At 38.3% G+C, this 21,907-nt stretch overlaps 1 protein-coding gene across 1 annotated transcript in view; it reads right to left on the bottom strand.

Moving 5' to 3' along the window:
- The window catches only part of LOC136293946 (adhesion G protein-coupled receptor A3-like), a 257,200-nt gene extending 236,806 nt beyond the window's left edge, over positions 1 to 20,394 (bottom strand). The window contains exon 1 of the mRNA XM_066191148.1: positions 20,159 to 20,394. Coding sequence (XP_066047245.1) covers positions 20,159 to 20,379 — 221 coding nt within the window. The 5' untranslated portion in view covers positions 20,380 to 20,394. The remainder of the gene's footprint in view (positions 1 to 20,158) is intronic.
- Positions 20,395 to 21,907: the final 1,513 nt, after the last annotated feature.

Here is a 21,907-nt window from a genome sequence, read left to right as displayed (position 1 = left end):
AGCAGTACTTAAAAATCCTTGATCATTTTAGCACCTTTGGCCTCCCCATCTACTTCTCAGATCATTTATGAAACTCAGTACATCTTCACGGTACTTCATAAATAAACAATAATGACAACTTTTCATGCAGAAACAGTTGAATCACCAGAGCATATTTGTTCACATCCATCACATTCTTATCCTTAACTGACATTGAGGACTGCACCTGTAATTTTTAATTCATAACTCACCATCTGAAGACATCACTGTCACTTCCCTTATGCTTATTTACCTCATAAGCATCTCTGTCTCAAGATAAACATTTTGGTGCAGAGAAGGAAGCTACTTTTTCCAGCTTGGATTCAGACAGGCAGGAATCGACATCAAAGCTGACCAAGAAGGTCCCAAAACCTTACTGAAATGGGATGTGATCCCAGCTTCTTCAGAAGATGACAACGACTAGCCAGCAAGCACATGAACTGGATAAGAACTTCAGAAAAGCAAAGCAATGCACAAGTATTTTTCTTAAGTGTGTTACACATATTCTAAGGTACAATTACTAAGCACTCCTGTGGCTGCCTGTTTTACTTTTAGGCTTACCTTGTTTTTCTACTAAACATCTTTCTACTATGGATGACAAACCAGGAGTAAGAAGGGCTTAATCCAGACCTCCCCAAGTCATTGCTTTCATACAGTTTGAGGGAGAATTTTATGGAGTTTTTTATTGCTGTTTGACAATTGGATTTTAAAAATTCATTGTGTTTCATTTGTATCAAAATCTCCACCACCACTTTAGTCTTTTGGCAACCATCACACTGTCCCCATGCTGGTGTCTCGCTGAGTTCAGGACATGAGCTTGCTTTGAATGGAATCCTGTCCATTCCCCCTTCTGTGCTTTGGTTTGTGGCACAACACTGCCTCCAAGCATGCTGATGGGATTTCCTGTGGGTGAAATCAAGTTCAAGCTCTGCTCCAGGAATTCATCTAATGCCTTTCAGAAGGAGAGGAGCACTCAGTCTGCAAGACCAGACTAGAGCTAGTCTGAAATTAAATACAAACACACATTCCCCTTCATCCCCAAAGTATGTAAAAAGGAGTTCTACAGCAGCTTTTAATACTCCAGAAACCTCTCTGGGGTGGACACCAGCTCCTCATCACCAGCTCCTTCACCCCACAGAACCACAGCACTGGTTGTGTTGGAGCCCTGAACAAACACCCTGATCAGCCAGGCACCTGCTCACCATCTGCACTCCTGCTGGCCAACAGGTACCTGGAAATCCCAGGTGAACAGCCAGCTTTACCCCAGGAAAAATCTCCAGGCAGAATAAGGCACCATACCCTCTTGCCCTCAAACATCATCACAGCAGCTTCTATATTTTACGTTGTGACAAAGAAAAGGAAATGCTTCCTTCTGATCACCATCACCCTCATCGCAGGGGATGTCAGATGAAAATATAGGCAATAAACACAGGAGAAGCTCAAGTAATTTACTTGCAGATTACTGAGCTTCCATACTTGGCTGGAATGCCTGGGAAATATTGAAAACCCGTGACAAGTGACCTCCCCCAAACCACACCCTCTCACACCTCTGTCATAAGCCCCACAGACCCATCATTCAGTCAGGCCTGGAAAAGCATTGCAGCAATGCTTTTGTTTATCATCAGGAGCTATTGCCATGTTATCACATTATCTGTCACCTCTTACACATAAAAAGAATAAATTCTTTGGTATTTCCATTACAGCGTGTGCAAGAGACCCAGCACAGTCATTCTTCTTTGACTCACAGTAATGGGGAAAAAATGGCAATGACATGATAGGTAAATGTAAAAATGCAGTAAGACAGAAAGGAAGTACAGATTATCATTAAGCCCTACCTCTGACAACTAAAGAGGTATCCAATATTTACCTGAAGGATGGTGTTCCACTGTATTGACAATGGTCATCTGAATCTGCACGATATTTAGCAGTTTACTGCTTTCCTACAAGCTATGCATTACCACTGCTCCCTCTATTTTTTCCTTTTTTTCCTACCATCTCAAAAATAATAATACTGCAACCTAAATTCATACTTTTCAAATGACAGAATTCAGAGACATATTTGTCTAGAGGACCAACAGTCTGACTCCCTATGGTTGCTTTATTTTGTGAGGATTTTTAACTGTTCCTAAATATTGAATGTCATTTATGAACACCATCAACATGTGCCTTAACAGAAGCAAAAATTACAGAGTTAGATATCAAAGTACAACATGTATCATTTGTAACAGAAATAAAACAAAATTTTCACTTGCTTTCAATTACACTTTCTGAACGACAAATACTACAGATAAAAGTATAAATTTAGCATTAGACAAGACTACAGATTTTGGTAAATGCTAAAATTAAGTCAATGTACACATTGTGTAGAATACTCAAACCAGAAAACAAATACTGTAATATTTCTGTCACATGCTATACATTTCTTATGGTAAACTTAAAAAATGCATTTTGAGGACCCTTAAAAATAGCAAAGCCAGGAACATTCTTTTATAAAATGGATCTTGACTTAGAATGCTGAATCAATTACAAAGAGCTGATTTCTCACTATAGAAAATGGGAATTTCTCTCTCGCACAAATACGATTAAAATGAATCAAGTACCGTGCTATCATCTTGCACAAAAGGAACTATTGATGTATTTCTGTCAGACTGGCATGAGCAAGTTTCCCCATTCTATATTCATTAAAGATCTTGGTCACCTTGAAAGAACACAGAACATGTTCTTGAAAAAAATCCCAGAAACTGCAACTATCACTCTCACCAGGCTCATAACCTAAGTGCTTAAATATACAATTGATGTGTCCTGGGAAGAATTAAATTGAGAAAAAGCTTGTTTTAAGTCATTCAATATCCTTTTATTTTATTAGAAATCCCCAAAGTATAACTTTTGCTACTCATGTGCCAGCTCCTATTGTCAGTTTGTGTTTTCTCAGCTTGGCTATTGTCAAGATTTATTGACAATACCATTTGGACACATACTCCATCAAAATGCTGTATAAATACGTACTGTATTAAGTAAGTCTTGCAATCTTTGATCATACATGCTGAACCATAAGCGCTTTCCCATACAGACCTCATTAATGGTGCCATTAATCTGATGTTACTTAAAAAGTTTTTCCAGTAAAAATGGTACCTGTTTGCAGAAATGGGCAGCAGCAATAATTTTTACCAACACCAGAGAATCAGGATAGTATCTGTAGAGACTACACATGAAGTGAAGAGCCCTGAATAGTGGAAGGGAACAGCAGCTTCCTTTAATGCCCGCAGCATGGATGCCATAAAAACATTTGAAGATCCTGCTACCGAATTCTGCCAAAGGACTTTGCTCTTGAATACTTTTATAATGGTTTGCACATTGTCTTAGAAAGCCAGTTTTAAGTTAGAGAGGAGAAAAAAGCTTGCTGGCTTCAAGTGTTATAAATGTTTTTTGGGGGGTTTATTTTTCTCATTTTTAAACATACCCTTTCCCCCAGCTTATGCATAGTATCTCAATTAAATTCCAAATTATTAGTGGCTGTTTTACACAGTAGGAAACTGAAATCAAGCTGCGTCATGAAACCTCCTCCCTATATTTTTACTTTACAAATTGAAACAGCAGTAATTTAATTGTCTAGAAAGCATTTGCAATTAAAAACCTGCCAGCATTAAGATTTCTCCTTTCCTCTAATACCTTGGATTACTCCTGTGGCATTAGAATTTCAGTATAATATAATGCATATAGTCATACCTGTTACACAAGAGATCATCCATCAATAATACAAAAATAATCCTAGATTATTAAAGAATTTACCAGAATTTACCAGTGAATCTTCAGGGTGATTTATATGTTCTTTTAAACAGTGGGTATTTCAGTAAGTAAAATACACAAATTTTGCACAAACATGATGTAACTGTAGATTCTCCAACTGGCAGTAAGCTTGATTCAAAGTGATATGAAAAAAACAGACATCTAACTTGTTCAGCTTGCGTTTATAAATTATAACATACTAGTTTCATTGTTGCATAAATTATTTTTTAAAGTACTAAGAAAGTCTAAGAGGAAATCTTTTTAATACGACTAAAAGGTCGCATTTCCTAGTACAGGAAAGAAACAGTGCCAAATTACAGAAATAACTTTTTTTTTTTTTAATTTAAAATACAAGGTACAGAAGAAGACCTTCAAAACAGTAGCTACTGAAACATTAAACTTAACGAGTAACTTAAAGATCAAAGGATGGTAACATTCAAATCACAAAGCTCTTCATGACTTTCATCTCTGCAATAAAGCTGCTATACACTGACTTAAAGCTATACTGCATTTTAGTAGCATCCCCTTTACCAACACCCACCACTCAATAAAAAAAATAAAAAAATAATGGCAGCAACAGACAGGGAAAGCAGTAATACAGTTCATTACAGAAGAATGTAGACACAGTGATTATCTTTAAACTGCAACTCCTTATGCTAATACCTATTTTGTGGTCAGTACGTTTTAGGTAAAGTGGCAAGGATTAAATTCGATGGAGAAACAGAGTTTGTTGTGCACCATCAAACAATAAACAAACACCATTAAAATCACTGGGTTTGACATCTCAAGGGTTAAATTAGAGCCAGAGTATTTGGCAGAATTCAAAGCAGAGCTATTCACAGATGAAGTACACCTGGTGAACACATTCGCCAGTGTCAAGCCAAAAGACACTTGGAAACCATCCAGTGTTGAGCACTTCCAAATACACAGTGTACTACTGTACAGTCAACAACACTATTTTGATACTAGCAGGATTCTACTTCTGTATTAAAAACAATGAGTCACATGTTTACAAGTACTATACTAGCCTGGCAGCTCCTACCATACAGAAAGAAACACTGCACAGATTGTCTTGGTATTTCTATGTCCATACCCAAAATCACGGAAATCATGGGTTTGGTAGTATTCATGTAAGTACATGGGAATACATACTAGAAGTAGCTTTTCACCAGGTCATTTATTTTAATGCCCAGAAGAGACAATGTGATCACAAAGCTAAGAACCCCTCCCAGTAATAAACATGGTAAGCCACTAACTTGTTGAAGTTTTACAATATTCAGTCTTAATTTAGGAAGGTAAAAGGTTTCCATTACAGTTCCTATGTCTTCCGAAGTTTAATTTCTCTCACTTAGATTTTCATTGGCATTCCTATCCTGAATTCATTTGTTTTGAGTTCTCAATAGCTGGGTCTTACTATTTCCCAAATTAAAATATCTTCAATATCAGACACCTTTTTTTTCTGGGACATGATCAAATAACCTCCTAATCTCAAACAAGTAAAACAGATTTATGAGAAGAAATTCAAGGATACAGCACAGATTTTGTAGATCTTAAATCATGCCTGAAACTAAACCATAACACCTTTTTCTGGTCATCTTTTTGTCAGTAGCAGCAAACATAAGAAACACTCCTTAATTCTGATTTTTATTCCTCACTTTTGGATCCAAGTTGATATTATCACTGCACTTTTAGTAATATCACTCCAGGAACAGATGTTTAACTGATTATGCACCATTATAATCAACTGCTTTACAGTAACACAATTTTGGAACTCTTTTCTGGAACGTGCAAGCGCAAACTATTTTCTTTATTCTGGATGTATGACAACAGTCTTGGCCATGTAAAAATGAATGCTGATCTATTGAGTCCAGCTCGCCAAGCAATCTGTGTTACTCTATCCCTGGCTGTAATCATTTCACTTGACTGTCTTCTGAGAACTTTATGTGTTCCAACTGAATCATGCCGAAATACAGCAACAAGCCATCAGGAGCAGGTCAGACAGGAATCGTAACTCTGTCCTGTCTCCAACAGGAGAAGATATGGTCAAGAGAAGATATGTGAATACAAAACCACAGTAAGAAGCTCTGCAGCTAACCTACTTTTAATTTCTTATGAAACGTCAATAATTTATTGCCTCCTCAGTCCTATAATATGGAAAACAGTGAATAATGTTCCCTATTTACTTTTAACACACTTTAGAGGTTTTCAGGATAAAAGCCCCTCAGCTATTCATCATTCCTCACACACAAGACTTCTCAAAACTCCACATATTTCTGTACCTTTCCTTGTCCTGTTATGCCCTTTTGACATGGAAGAATCAGAGCTGCGTCAGAATCCGTGTCCAAAAATGCAGGTGCACCACTGTGGGCTTACACAGCAGGAACAAGATGTTTATTCTGTCATGCATGTTGAATAATCTGAGTTTTCCTTTTCACAGGGTGTATCCTGACTCCAGAACATCACTCCTGCAGATTAACAAGTGCCTTCACAGCCAATCAATGTGTAAGCATAGTTAAAATGTTCCAAACACCCCTTTTCACTTAGCATTTATCAATGCTGAATTTTATCTGGATTTTATAGGACTCCTTTCCTCATCACTTAAATTTACAGAAAATCATAGAAAAGCAGAGGAGGAAAAGACTTGGACAGTTAATGGAATACTCATAAGTTCAAGACATCAACTAGTATTTCCCCCCCTCCAGTCTTTTAAACATCAGCAAACTAACCTTAAATATTACTTGTTCAGTGATCTACATGTCTTTTTCTGTAGAGTAACCGCTATTAAATACAACACAAAAACTGACCAAAAAAAAAAATACTACTTTAACAGAACACTTGCAAGCTCAAAGTGAGCACACAATCCCTTATAACCACGCAGGGCTGGGGAACCCATCAGGACCCCACAGCATCCTCCACTGCGGCAGGATAGCCTTCAACTCTGATTCACTGTCCGCAACAGGCACATTTCTCCAGACCTGTACAAAGACCTTGGCAGAAGAGATCTGTCTCTGATGCCTGGGAAGGATGTCCTCTGCGCAGTCTGTAAATCTCCAAACCATGCAGGCAGATGGATACATGGAGGAAAAAAATCTAAATTTTAAGCATTTTGCCCTGCTGTAAAAAGCACCCAATTGATGGAGTGCATGCATGTGATAAGTCTGTCCCCAAACATCTCGCTTTTCAGGGTTAATTTGGCAGACAGCAGGCACCCTGAATGGTCAAAACCGGCAAAGGCTTTCCTGCTGAAGGCTCAAGGAGAGGAGTCTCCTACTCCTCAGTTACTGGAAGGTGGCTCCCATAATTTATAAGTTAAAAAACAAAACCGAAACACTCTCTCCCTAAAAAAGCACACCTCAGACAGTTAGCAGTACAGCACAAAATCAGTAAAATGGTGTGGAAAAAGGTAAAAAAGAAAAGGAAAAAGCCCAGAGACAGGGATGAATCACAAGTTTTGTGGCCACATGTTCAAAGGATCAGCCGCATGCATGTCCCACAGAAATAATGGGGAGAGACTATACCAAGGAAGGAGCACTAGAGAGAGATTTCTAGACTGGCTAAGAAGTACAACCCTGTATAAAATAAAATCATCAATGTTTCTACCTTTGTTTTCCCCTAGTCACAAAATTCAGGCTCAAAACCAGAATTCTTCTGCTTCCAGTTTCATTCATGCTCATTCAGTCTCAGATAAAGTGTTGTGGCTCATATCCAGTAAGTAACAAAATCTACTCAACTTCTTTCAGCATAAAATAACTATAGAATAGAGTGGAAGACAAAAGTGAAGCAAAACTCAGTGTTATCAATCAGCAGAGTCATGCTGCAGTCTCTCTGAATAAATAGTGCCAGCCTCAATAACCAGTGAAACTTATTTTTAACAGCTGAAAAATGAAATTAAAAAGGACCAATGACCAGTACCTTCTGAAGCCATTTACCTCCTCCAAAACCTTTTTACACTGGCATACTGTTATTGCAATTTAGCAGTTTCTTTTCCTGGTCAGACCATCTCCTCCTCTGCTTTCTGCAGTGCCAACAACTAAACAAAGCACAAAATACTGGCCTCAACACAAGGAAAATTGAAGATGCTCTTATTGTTCAGGAATACAGAGGGAAACAGGAAAATCTATCAATCTGACACAAGAAAACTAGGCCAACCAATGAAAAAGCTGACTTTGAACTTTTATTCATTTTTCAATAATCCAAAACGTTAAAAGCAGGAATAGAGCTTCTTTTATTTTTCCTAGAAGACCAAAGCATTTTCCCATGGATTGAGTTAAATATAATGATTTTGTTAAAAGAAGTTTTATCACTGTTCTCCCGTCACAGTGTTGAAAACAGGAGAAAGCATACTATTAGTAGAAAAAATTAACTGTAATTCCTAACATTTCATCACCCCCTTACCTTTCAGCTTACTGAGAGTGACTAGCAGATAATAAGAGAAAAGCAGAGAGGTACAGAATCCCCTACTGAAGACCAAGCCTGGTCCATTCTCCCAAGAGTGAGAACCACATCAGCTCTGACTGAAAAGAAATGGAATTCAGAAATAAACAAAAGCAGGATGGTTCCTTGCCAGCAGGCAGTTGAGCTGTGGTACTTCTTGCCATTGGATGCTCCAAATGCAGGGAACTGTCATGGGATCTGCAGTGGGGCTGGATCAGGCTGTGGAAAACCAATCAATTTTGGTAAATCAAGTGCACAGGAACTACAACTCTGAGCTGCGATGCAGACTAGAAGATCCTTGTGGAAAATGTTACTCTACTGTAAGCACCTGCTTTAAAATTTTTTAGTCTGGAGACAAGACACTGGGATATTCCATGGCTCTTTGGCCTGGTCCAGGACAGCCACATGTATTTTTATTAATGGTTGAGACCACGAAAATGAAAAGCTCTGTAACCATAAACATTTTGAAAGTCCATTTTTCATATCTTTACTCTTTCCAGAACATTATTATTAACTGACAATTCACACAAAAGAGCAAAGCATCAAGTAAAAACAGCCAGGAAACCCAGCTGCCACAGTTCTTCCCACTAAAGCTTCTTCCAAAGCTTTATTACCTATTCCTATTTCCAAAAGGAAACACCAGCCAACCAAAAAGACTAATAGATTAACTAATCATATGGAATGACTGGCTCAACATGTAATTCAGTACCACCATTTTGACAGAAACTTTCAGAGAAAAAAACAAAACCAACTTGACTTAAGTGCTATTAAATAAATGATTACTTGAGGGATTTTATTTGTTTAAAACAATCATTCTGCTTCAGCTAAAGAAGTACTTTGGAAAGCTAGCATTAAAAAATTATTTGCTCTAATCTTTTCCAAACTGAAGCTTGGCATCTAATCCCTCTTCATTACCAAATAGCTTAGTAACCAAGTATTCCATTTGTAAAGTAGTCACAATAATAGCACCAAAATAGTTGACCTGAGTTCTTCAAAGGTAACTATAGAAAACAAAAACTCAAACAGCATTTAATTACACAGAGAGTCAGGCAACAAACTCCCTTAGCTTTATTAAAAATATATGAAAATATATAGAGGGTGTTTTCATATGAAGTAATTTCATCCAATTAGCAATACTGCTATATTACTTATTTAAAAAAGAGATGCTGTCCTAGTCAGCAAGTTACTGTTCAACTGTGTAAAGTTGTTATGAAGGTCATTTCATACATCAATTCACTAATGGACTTGTTATTAAATATAGGCACAAATGAATTAATTAGAATTGTTTTAAAAATAATAGTTTATTAGAAAAAAATTATAATGATAATCAATAATCATGAAGTACTTTACAGCAGTAACTTCATTTACTCTAAATGCAGAATATTATAATTTATTACATTTATTTAGCTCAGGGTTATTTTTTTGCTTCATCAATCTATATTGCTGAGTCTTTATATTGTTATTTATAACTTTTAATTGTGCAGAAAGGAGAGAGAATTATGAATAGTACAACAATAAATGATCATTATATTTATTTTCCTCTACATTTTAAGTCATGAATTTCCTTTTTCATCCTTTTATTATAGAAGGGAAAGACAAAGAAAAGTGTTAGAAAATTTACTTTCCCTTTTTCTGCAAATCTCATTATTTTAAATAAAAAAAGAAACAAAGACATCAGAATCAGAAAATCTGTTGGAGCTCCATAAGGACTAGCAAGTATATGAATATGCCAGGTAACTTTTAATTTAACAAGAACAACAGTTGGCATTCATTTAGTACACATGAAGTCATAAAAATAAATACCAAACATCTACAATTGACATCAAGTCACTTTCTGATGTTTATATCTCAAATGCTGTCCTCTTCTGCTCCTTCATCTTCTATACTTGGGAGTCCACAAGAAACAGGTCCCCAAACTGTAAAACCTTTATGTGACCCTACCAGCACTGGTCCTAAAGAAAGGAAAGGAGAGCAAAGGAAAGCATGATTCACAGAAAAAGAACCCATAAAACCACAACTGATGTCTTACTGCTCCCACTGGACAGACTTAATATTCTTACTAGTCTCCCAACATTAGAGGAAAGAATTATTGAACTTCCCTCCACAAGACCCTTACATGCTATAGCCCAGGCAAAGAGCAGATTACCTTTCCAGGAGCCTATGGTTCACCAAACACAGAGGGATAAAGAAACAAACCACAGATATTATCCTCACACGTACCAGCAGTTTAGCAGCTACCGGAATATCTGGTGTCATAACTCCCACAGCTTGACTCTGTTTTCTAAGCACCATGTAATCCAAATTCCTTTAGAAGCTGTAATATCATACTTTGAAGAGTTACTTGAAGCATAATGTGACCGAATTTTGCTGTTTTCCCTTTACCGCCTTGCTATAGGTGAGATGCTGTGTGACTGCATCCAGGACCCCAGGAAAACAAAACTCTAATGATGAAAATGTTGGTACAACGGAATTCATGAATGCCTTCCCAATTGAAAAGCTCTATAATGATGACATCAATTACTGAGAGATTAACACATTGTTTTCTTCCAGTTGGGAGCAGGTTTCCACTTATGCATTTTGACTGCTTCCTTTCCTGCATCCCTTGTGTAGTATGGATAGAAAAATGTGTCTTTTCCAAAATTAGCACATATTTGTCAACTGTTACCTCAGTTGACAAATAGTTGCATTTCTCAGCCATAACAGAGAACATTTCATTAACCTGATCTAATTTAAGATAAAGATTTATGATAATTATGTGAATAAGACTAGCTGTGTCACAGAAGAAATGGATACAGCCCCTTCAGCTTAGATTTGCTGTTGTAAACAGTTTTAAAGCTCAAGAACTGCATGGAGAGTAACAGCAAACACTAAGAGATCATCTTTACCGCCACAATTATTTGTGTAACACTCATTTCACAGTTTTTCATGGGCAATTGCAAAACTGTTTGAATCTTGCCACAAAGGTGTAGAGAAAACTGGAAATTAGACTTTTCCCTTCTAAACAATACGCAATGCCAAGGATGGAAAACAACTTTGATCATTGTGGCTGCTCCCTCTGATCATCAGTGGCATGTCTGTGCTTGACACAACCCCATTCAGACCTCTCTACTCCACTAGCTGCGGTTTTAATGATAAGCTCTAAGGAGGGAGAGTTGGAGATTCAAAAGATTTTTCTTGTTTTAAGTTGTGTAATAGGATCAACTCCATCTGCCTGGCCCCAATTCCAGGCACGGCTGAACTCCAGGACTTAATTCAGATCTCTCTAAGGACCCATGTCCTTGCTTATTTCAGTTCCACTCAGCGAGTTCAGAAGAGAAGGGTAAAATGAGTCAAGGATCAAAGGTGATGAGGGAAGATGTAATAGAGGGTTTCAGAAAAGCAAAAGAAACTGGGAAGTCATGCAAGACTAAAGAAGTGATGGAGAGTGTGAGCTGAAAGCAGAAACTGCAGCACACAGCAGTGAAAGTGCAGAGGCTGGCACAGAAGTGGAGCACAGCAGAGGACCAGGAGCAGAGCTGGTGAGGAGGGAGACAGGTTCTTTACTTTTTTAGAAATGCACTGGCAGTCTGCAATTCATATAATCAGTGAACAAAACCAAGATGCAAATGAGAAGAAAAACAGGCAGAAGTATCACCAATAATAGGAGATAAAAAAGAAACTGTAGAATTGAAAGATTCCGGGAATCCAACAGATGGGACAAAGTCAAGAGGATGGTCCATGGAAGACAAAGAACTAAGCATTTTTCTTAGTAGTGCAAAATTTCCCCAATAGAACACATGTTAATGTATAAAAATTTGTGAGTTAGGAGTTCACAGGAGTTGGGAGTGCTGGCAAATTTTATTCCTCAAAATTGATAATACTTTTGTTTGCTTCTCCCTCTCCCTTAAATGCCTGTAGGTTTCCTGTTGTGCCAGATTGTGCCAGCACATTCCATTAAAGAAATTTTTCCTAACATTTCAGTATACTTCCTGTGAAAATTCTATAAAACTTAATCTGGTAATAAAGTTGCTCACAAACAGATTATGATCTCCTCCCATATCTCCTCTCTCAAAGAAACTGGTACCATGCACATTAATTTCTAATGCAAATATAAAAACAAATGTTGCCAGGGAACTACAAATATACAATAATTCACTTTTTCCATTATGCTTTTCTTCACATTTTCCAGGCTTGATTCTGTTATTACTAGTTTTAACCTTATTTTCCATTCTATGATGCTGTTTGTTCTTTTCTCAAGTTACAGTACACATAAAACCTTTACTCTAGAAATTGTACTTTTGATTATAAAACATGAGTTCTCTGGGACAGGCAATCTCATAACACAAAGAGAAAGTTTTAATGAAGAGACATCATCTTGATTCCTATTAATTCTTCAATAAACAAGGAGAATCATAAATGTTCATAATTTAGAGACTTTGACTTACCAGGTTACTTGAGAGCCATAATGATACCTTAATAACATAGAAAATCCATTAAACCTCATTGTGTGTTGCACCAAGCCTACAGTAAAAATGCTGAAAACACAGCCCAGTGTCCTTCTACCCTCATGAGTTTTGATGAATAGCCACTCAGCAAAAGCAAGCTTAAAATACAAGTTTAAAAGAATTTGCTTACTTATGCACAAGCAAATCCAGATTCTATATCATCTAGGAAACAATCTCAGGTTTATTGCAAAGACTTACAGGTCTGTGAGCAGCATAACACCCATAAACCCCAGTGTGCTTGTGTTAGTGGCAGAACTGTTTATGCATTTCACAAACTGCTGTTCAGACAAGATGATATCCAACTAAGTACAGAAAAGAAACTGTCAACAACTCTGCAAGACTGTAACAGAAACTGCAAAAGAAGAGCTTTCATGACAAACCATACCTTCAGAACAGTCTCAAATCAGTCCCAGGCATGAAAGCACAGTTGGAACTGATTTTAAGAGAAGGGTGAAGAACGGCATGTTGCCATAAGAATAAAAACAAAGCCTTAACTGTGTTCTCTGTATTACATAATTGCTAAAGTAGATGAAAAAATGTTAATATTATATATAATACTATACTACTTTGGTTTTAGCCAAATTATATTTGACAAGTCTAGAACTAGACAGCAAACTTTTAGCTGATAGAAAATAATCACAGCTGACTGGTAAGTACATACACAACCTTTTCATGGTTTGTATGCTTTTATTGCTTTGAGGGTTTGGATATTCCATTAGAAACATGGAAAAAGAGGAGGTTTAGAATCAATAGGCTATTTTTCCACAAAAATCTAAGTCAAATGGCATAAATAGCAATTCTTGAAAACATGCATCAATATTATTGAGTAGTGAAAACCAAGCTGGCAAAAGCCCTGGCTCTCAGATGTGCATGAACAAAGGGTGTAAGGGGCAGATATACAAATGTGTGTTTCCTATTGGCTGCTAGAGCAGTAGTTCTGCCTTGGTAAAGGTACTCTGCCCTTAAACTTTCAGATTTATGCCAGCTCTGTATTACAAAATCAAGCCAAAAGATATCAGTGAGGAAAGTAGGGATGGATAAGCTGGAACATGGCTGAATCCAATAGTGACAAAATTTGTGATGACAGAGGGTCTCAAACAGGGAGAAACTTTGCCCATAAACATAGTTTTTCTTTGGCTATTTCTGTCCAGAAAGTTTCTGGGTCTGTTTTAACGGCAAAGTAATAAATGGGCTTTTAGCATCAAAGAAATTAATGTGATTCTGTTGTTATAAAGCATCTAACATTTAAATTTTTGTGATTTTAAGACACTGAGGATGCAGAAAAAGGACAATATATTTAAAACTGTAAAACTTAAAACCTTTGGAGTTTCCTTTTAATAATACTGTTTGGACCCCTTTTTTCTGGACATTCGTTCATCACCTCTCTCCTAACCACTCCACCACTCCCTACTCTTCACCTCACCTCGTATTTTATTATACTGTCAGGATATTCAGAAGGGGACAAGGAAAGAAAAATATATTTTGAGAAATGTTTCAGAATGTGTTAAAAAAACCCTAAAAAACAAAAAATCATCACATTTCTTAATCTTTTAAGAACAATCCATTTTAAGGGATGACTGTAATTTGGTCCCAAGGGCCAGCAACTCATTCAGTTTCATACAGATTCCATATACATAAATCACCTGGCACCAACTCCCTGCAAGAGATGCAAATACATACACTTCAGAAACTAATTTCTGTTGCACACATCTTTAGATCAATAAAATTAAATATATTTTAATGAATATTATGCCAAAATACCAAAAAAAAACCCAAACCCAAAACAAAACAAAAAAAAAAGATAAGAGACCTAACAACATACACTGAATCTCCTCTTGTTTAAGGCAAACAAGGTCAGTAGCCAGCCAGACCACTGACAAATTACACCGTATCATAAAACCCTGGCTTCATTTAGGACTTCTCAATAGGTATCAGATCATACAGACATATATGATAAAACTCCCTTCCCATATGCATTGCTCTCTCCGGGCTATCCTCACCAGCTCATTCTTACCTCTGTAATGAAACTGAGTGAAAAATCACAATCTTGCAAATTTCCTAGTGTGCAACAAAAATAGGACTTGACTTCTACATTAAATTACCAAATTAATGAACTGTTCAACACCGTGAAATAATTTTATCTGTTTCCAGATATTCTTATCCCATTCTCTTATACAAACTGCTTTCCTCAAAAAAAGTTATACTCAAGGATGTAAAAGCACCAGGACAATATATAGCACTGTTTTAACTCATGGCCTTTACAGTTTAATAATAATAGAGAAAGAAACTTCAGGATGAGTCATATACCTTTAAAAAGTTATGGTATATGGTAACTATTAAAGTAGCATTTATTGTATTTTGAACATTATTTGCTATGAGAGTTCTATTTTCCATAGCAGATTTTTTTTCATACTCCTCTTGGGTTACAATTTCCAATTATGTCAATGCATCAGTTTCATCCAAAGAAGTCATCATTTGGAAGGGGTCACACTGCTAGTACTTTTCAGGTGCAGGTATACCATTGTCGGAAAAAAAAAATGAAACAAAAAAAAAGGAATATTGCGGCCACTCTAGATGAATATATAACATGTATTATCATGGAAGATTAGACTAATATTTGAGGAATATTTGAAGACTTTTCATCGCTAGAACCTTTATCTTCTCCACACTTTGCTCCCTCCAACCATCTGTCCCAGACTTTTGGTGCGTGTATTTTATGTAGGCTTCCCTATAAGGAGGTTTCTTCCACAAACTGTTTTTTCCTTTTTCTTTATTTAAGAGTTTCAGAGAAAGCATGCATAAATATGTATATACATATAAATAATGGAGCAGAAAACCTGTTTCTTATTTTTTTTTCCTGCCCCTTTGAGTGAATGCAGTAAGCTAACCAAGGTGAAAAAGTTTGCAGAAACCTCTATAACAAGAATCACCTTACCTTCTTTAATAATGCTCTTATTTACTAATTAGCAATGCCATGTTAGGTCTCAAATCAATGAAGAGAATATATGAGTTTTAAGACGTGGAAATAAAACTACTGAATAATATTTTTTGTTCAGTCTTTCTTCAACTCTTTGTTTGCTTTGGCTGGCTAAAATGCTGAACTCTTTGGGACATAAAAATTTTGTGACCTATTTTTAAAATAAGACACGTATATCAAATAAACCGTATTGATATATCCTATACTATAGGTATGTAAAAGACCAGACTGGACATGAAAAAAAACACAGTAATATAGTAACTCTGAAGAAACTCCAGTGGACATGATAAAAATGAATGTGACACAAAAGTAATTTTGGGACAGAGAAAAGTGGGGCAATGCTGCTTTCAGAAGACTATTTAATGTTTGTGAAGTGTTTTGAAGATGAACACCCTTCATACGTATTATGGCTATGGATCACCATTGGAGTCAGGCAGCCTTACTCTGAAATTGAGAATCTGAGGAATTTGAGACAACCTCCAATTCAAAGTCAGAAGAAAAGTTTCGACATAAAAAGTATGAAGAATCCTATATGATAAAGAATTGATACAAGTCATACACTACCATATATTTTCTTCATTTCTATTATGACAGTTTCAAATTACACCTTTCGATAGTTGTATCTGCAGGCAAAATTTTTAAAAAATATCAATCAGTATACATCTTAGACTTTCTTCTGAATGGATGGAGGGGAAAAAAAAGTGATGCTACTATCAGAAACTGATGGCACTTATAACTTCAAAGTATATTCTGCCTAGTGATACCAAGACACATATTGAACTGAGAACTTCCAAGATTAAAAGCATAAAGTTTTCAACACCACTTGACATGAAAGAACAAAGTACTTAAGTAACCTATCAATATACTGTCCAGTAGAGAATCGAAGCTGCTAATTCCTGAAATTTTAAACTGTAGAAGTATCACATTGTAAAAAGCAGCAAAACAACTTCTCCACATGGCCCAAATTTCAGCAACTCAGTCAAAAAGCTTGCAACTAATTTTTCCATCCACAGAGAAGAGACTGAAGATAGCAAATAGTCTTATTCCCCAGAGTTACACTTTAACAACCCAATCACACTGATGGGAAAAAAAAATTACTGGTTTCATACAAGAATTCCCAAGTATTCAACCACAGAAAATGAGAAAACGACATTATCCTGAAGTGATATGACTCCTCCTTGTTGGGTCTACATTTCAATGCCTACTGAGAGTGAAATGGTGAAAGCAGATCCCATGAATCCCATGATTCAACAGCTGTATTCTCCATGAAAAAAAAAAAAAAAGTGATTCCCTTTCTCCACCCCATCCCAAAATACAAAGCAAGAGACGCATGCTGCAAATCCATAAGGACTTTTAACAAGATACGTGCAAATACTTCGTGAAGCTACAGCTAAGTTTTTTCTTTTGATCCACATCAAGCACACAAATCCTGTTTCCAAAGCAGTAAAATACTAAATAAAGACAGTGAAACAGAGTCCAGAACAAGGGCTTCTTTTGTTTGTTTGGGGTTTTAATATAAAATAAAAAGGAGAGAATAGGTGCTTTATCAGCTTATATTTTAATTTTATTTCTAGTGTGATTGTTTATCGTCGGGAGCATTCAGACAGTACTGAATAGCTCTAGTGTTCATATGATTTCAAAGAAACTCTACAGACTTCCCCACCTCATAAGCTGGAAATAATTGGTCCAAACATGTCAAGAATAAGTATTTCTTCAGTGACTTCACACTAGTTTGTAGTCACTGTGTGTGATTGTGTCAGAAGTATTTCTTGTAGCAATAGCTCAGTACATAGTTACCATGGAGTCTAAACCATCAAACTCAGACCAGGCCCATGGTCATTTAGGTGGAAGAACCAAAGCTACCAAACTCAAATTTCAGTTAAGCTACCAAATCATAACTTCTAAATTTGCTGGTAAGTAACATTACTGAGCATGTAAATGAGCTGTTACACATCTACAGCTTCGTCTCTTAATGGCTTACGAGATAAAGCAGAGGCAATTCTCTTCTATCTCCACAGGGCAGTTACCAGAGTTTGGCCTCGATCTTGCCTTCCAAAAGATCATAGCACTAGGGAACCAGCATCCCTATATAATGAATAATCTGCCCCAAAACGTTCATTACATTGTTTCATTACAGTGCCACTGCATCTGAACGTATATTCTTTTATTCACCTCTATATTTCTTAATTGTTAAAGCAATCCAAAAGGTTATGTTCCATATGTTAAAGCTCGCTCTCTCTCTGTGGGCCCATAAAACTGAATGGAAGCAGGCAGTATCTACCAGAATATTCTCCTTTGCCTGCGTCTCCTATGCAGCTACAAAAACAAATGTAAGAGCACTAATACTTGAGGTCATTATCGTTATTTTCTACAGCTGGCAAATCCCCCAAGTGTAACTTAATTCATAAAATCCAGTTTCACCTAGAAAATCTTTGACATATTCAAATTGTCACCTGTATGTTCCAGCTACCGAAAATTACTAACACAGACTTTAATTTTTTTTCCTGCAATATTTAGCCTTAAATTTACTTCTGGGAAAGAAAAACAAACCAAAACAAAAACAAAAGACCAAACACTTCTCAAAAATGAGAAGAGAGACTGTAAGAGGAAAAGGGATAAGTTTATGTGATATATGGCATTATACTTGTCCATGTGAAATACAAAAACAAAAACAAAACTCCAAAAAAACTCTATCTTTTATATCAACTCGGGCCAATTAATCAGCACCCAGGTATTAAGTTTAAAAAAACTAGCACAGTACCTTTCTAATGAGTTTTGAGCAAGTGTTACCTGAAATGAATGTGTTTAGTGATAGGATCAAGTTTGCTACTGGTGCCTTAAATCATATGTATAAGCAAGCAAATCCTCCCACCTACCACTTCAAACACACCACCTCCACTGTTCATCTTTCCTCACTTCTGTTTCCAATTCAATTTCTTTTCACTGCAGTGAATACATACTTCTGTTGATCCCATGGTCAGCTGGATTCATTGACTGGTACTTACCTCAGCAAAAGTTTCTTAAAAACCTAAATAAGACTCTGCAAAACAACGTTGAAAGGAAAAAACTTTACAGACATGCTGAGTGTGAAGAGTCTCTACAGCTCTTTAACCAAGAGGAAGAAATAGTTCCTGCCTCCCCAAGACATCAACATTTTATAATTCTGGTGAGTACCATCTCTAACTACATAGCCAGTTACACAAACTATAGAACTAGCAGTGAATTTACCACTGAGGTTAGAACTTATTTTGGTAAGTAATGTAATACTCTAAACCAGCCTATTAAAATTTAGGAGGAAGTGCAATTATTCTATCCTGTGTAGAAGCAGAAGTTTTCTAAATAAATAATCAGCATACAGATAATCAACATCAAGTCACTCAACAGTTATAGCTAAAACTGAACTGGAGCATACACAGCACATCTGTACATTTACAAGCACAAGCTCCCCAGATGTTATAAATTACTGTCTTTACCAGTTGCCTCCTGAAAGTGTTGACTTAAAGAAAATGCACTGAACAGTGGAGATGTTCATAGCAGGAACTGTCAACAGAACTAAATTCAACAGTAAAAGATCTGTTGATATGTGTATGATCTAAAGGGTAAATGTCACAGAGCTGTTACTGCTTGGGTGCATTACAGGGACATTACATCCAGTTGTACTTGAGGATAACAACCACAGAAAGTTCTACTACCTTACTTACAACACACTGTTTATTCAAGTTTAGCTACATGCAACAGGCAACAAAGTATCATAACCTAATTCCTAGTTTAAAGGGAAAAAAAAAACAAACAAAAAACCGCAACAACAACGAAACTGAACACCATACCCTGAGTCATTTTAAATTACCAGACAACTCTGAACGATATTGGAGATCTGGGAGTTTCATATGATTGTACAGAAACTCATCTTAAAAAAGGAGAAAAGGAGACATCAAATTCCAAATTTTATTTAGAGGAGACGAGAGAGAAAGGGAAATCCAGTTAATGACACGGCACTCTAGAAGGCAGTTCAGCATTACCGATACCATTCATTTATTTCCCGGACGGTGTGAGCCCGTCCCGGTGCTGGCGGAGAGGTACACGAGAGCTCCATCAGTTCTGCTACCACTGACACTTCCCAAACCGCCGCCCGCAGCAGCGTGCGATTTACACCAGGGAAAGCCCAGCTCCCCAACTTCGACCCCACGCCAGCAGGAGTTTCCCAACTGAGCACGAAAAAAAAAAAAAAAGAAGAAGAAGAAGAAGAAGAAGAAAAGAAAAAAGAAAACAAAGCAGACTTTTTTTTTCTTTTTTTTTCTTTTTTTTTTTTTTTTTTTTTTTTAAAGCAGGGTCAGGGACGCGCACGGAGCGGTTCTGCGGGCTCCGGAGCGGCGGGCGCGGGGTCCCCTAGAGCCGCGCGTCTCCCCCGGGGCACCCCCTGCCCGCGCCAGGTGCGCGCTGCCCCGCGGGCCGTACTCACAGGGACACGGTGCGGTTGGGCAGCACGGCGGGCTGCAAAGTTTCCACCAAGTCTCCGCCGGTGCAGACCACTTTGATGCGCAGGGCCGGGCGGCCGGGCCCCTTGGCGCGCTCGGCGGCGCAGAGGCAGCGGTCCACGATGAGGTCGGGGCAGTTCCTGCTGCCCCCGCAGAGCCCCAGCGCGGCAGCCAGCAGGCAGAGGCGGGGGCACAGCCCGCGCATGCTGAGCCAGCGAGCGGGAGCCGCCGGCTGCCGCGCCGCGCATGGCACGCGTCCGTCCGCGCCGCTCCGCGGGCCCCTCCACGCCTCCCTCCTGCGCCCACCCCGCCCCGCCTCTCTCGCTGCGGCCGGCTCCGCTCCCAGGGACCCCCCCCCTTCCTCCTCCTCCTTTCTCCGAGGAGCCGCCGCTCCTTTCCTGCCGCAGCCCGTGCAGCCGCGGCGCTGGGCGGACCCCGCGGCGCTCAGCGGGCAACCCCCCCGCCTTCACCGGGCGCGCCCCCCCGGGTCCGGCAGCCGCAGCCCCGGAGCGCCCCGAGCGCCGCTCCCCGCGCTGGGTGCCCTGCGGCGCTGCCAGCCCCGCTGCGAGGTCCGCGCTCCGGGGGAATCCGGACGGATGCGCCAAGGACGCGCCGCCGACCGAAGAGGCGCGGCCAGCCCCAGGCACAGGGCAGGAAATTGGGAGCTGGAAACATTGTGTGGGTCGGGAATCTAGTTTTGAAAATAGCCACCTTTGCTAGCGCTCTTGAGAAGCATGTGTGCTCAGTGCTGTTTGCACCTATGGCTGTGGAAAAGGAGCTTCAGGACAACGGGCAAGGGTCAGTGTAGACCGAGACAGGACAGTCCAGCCACTGCCACCGGGAAGGGTCCGTGCGCTTAGCTGACTTCGGATACCTCAGATAATGCTGTGAACATGACCTAAAGCAAAGGTTTGGTCAGTAGTCAAAGACACTTCATCAGGAAAACGAGCACGTTTCGTTTCTGCTTGTATTTCTCTGTCACGAATGGCACTCGGTGGCTTTGGAGCACTCTCAGTAGTATCTTGTGATCTTACTAGTAACTTCTAGGGTAGATTTTCAGCATCAACTGCAAGCTGTCCTGTTGAGGGGTTTTGTTGGAAGAGAATAAAAAAATTCCACATTGTAACAGCAACTTCCATTTTTAATGGCCTTTTATTAAAAGAGTAGGTTCTTTGCCTTCGCTTCCTGGATGGAGACTCACAACGCACATTTTCATTGCATGATCTAGGCCAAAGTTAGTAATAGTCTGCCTTAACTATAAAGCTATTTTAAGAAATTACTTGGGCTTTATAAAATAATATTGTATTATAGCCCCTTAGGGAAGATTTGTCTTGCACTTTTACAGTGCCTGTTATCGCTGTGTTCTAATATCTAATTGGAGCCTTTAGGCACTATAGGATTAATAAGTGATAGAAGGGGTAGTGCCCTTGTGAAATTCAAGGCTAATAGGAAATTTTTCAAGAACAATCTTTTCCTGCACAGTTGTTGATTTAAAGAATCATAAATATTTCAACCTCTGCTCTTTTATTTTTAAAAGCAAAGTTGTGTAAGGCTTACTGGCAAGCAGCAAAATGGATTGTATTTCATGAGACCACTCAACATTTCTATGGTTGCATGATGTTATTTATCATAAAGAAACCCAATGTATTTAATTTTGAAAATGCTCTTTTTGCTTTGAAAAATTCTGTCTCATCCACACAGTTTTTGAAAGTGCAAGTGAAGAAGACGTATTT

Source organism: Chamaea fasciata, unplaced genomic scaffold (genome assembly GCF_029207755.1).
Source record: "Chamaea fasciata isolate MVZ Bird 193981 ecotype frontalis unplaced genomic scaffold, bChaFas1.0.hap1 SCAF_9, whole genome shotgun sequence".
NCBI lineage: Eukaryota > Metazoa > Chordata > Aves > Passeriformes > Sylviidae > Chamaea > Chamaea fasciata.
This window is presented reverse-complemented; position numbering and strand designations above follow the sequence as displayed.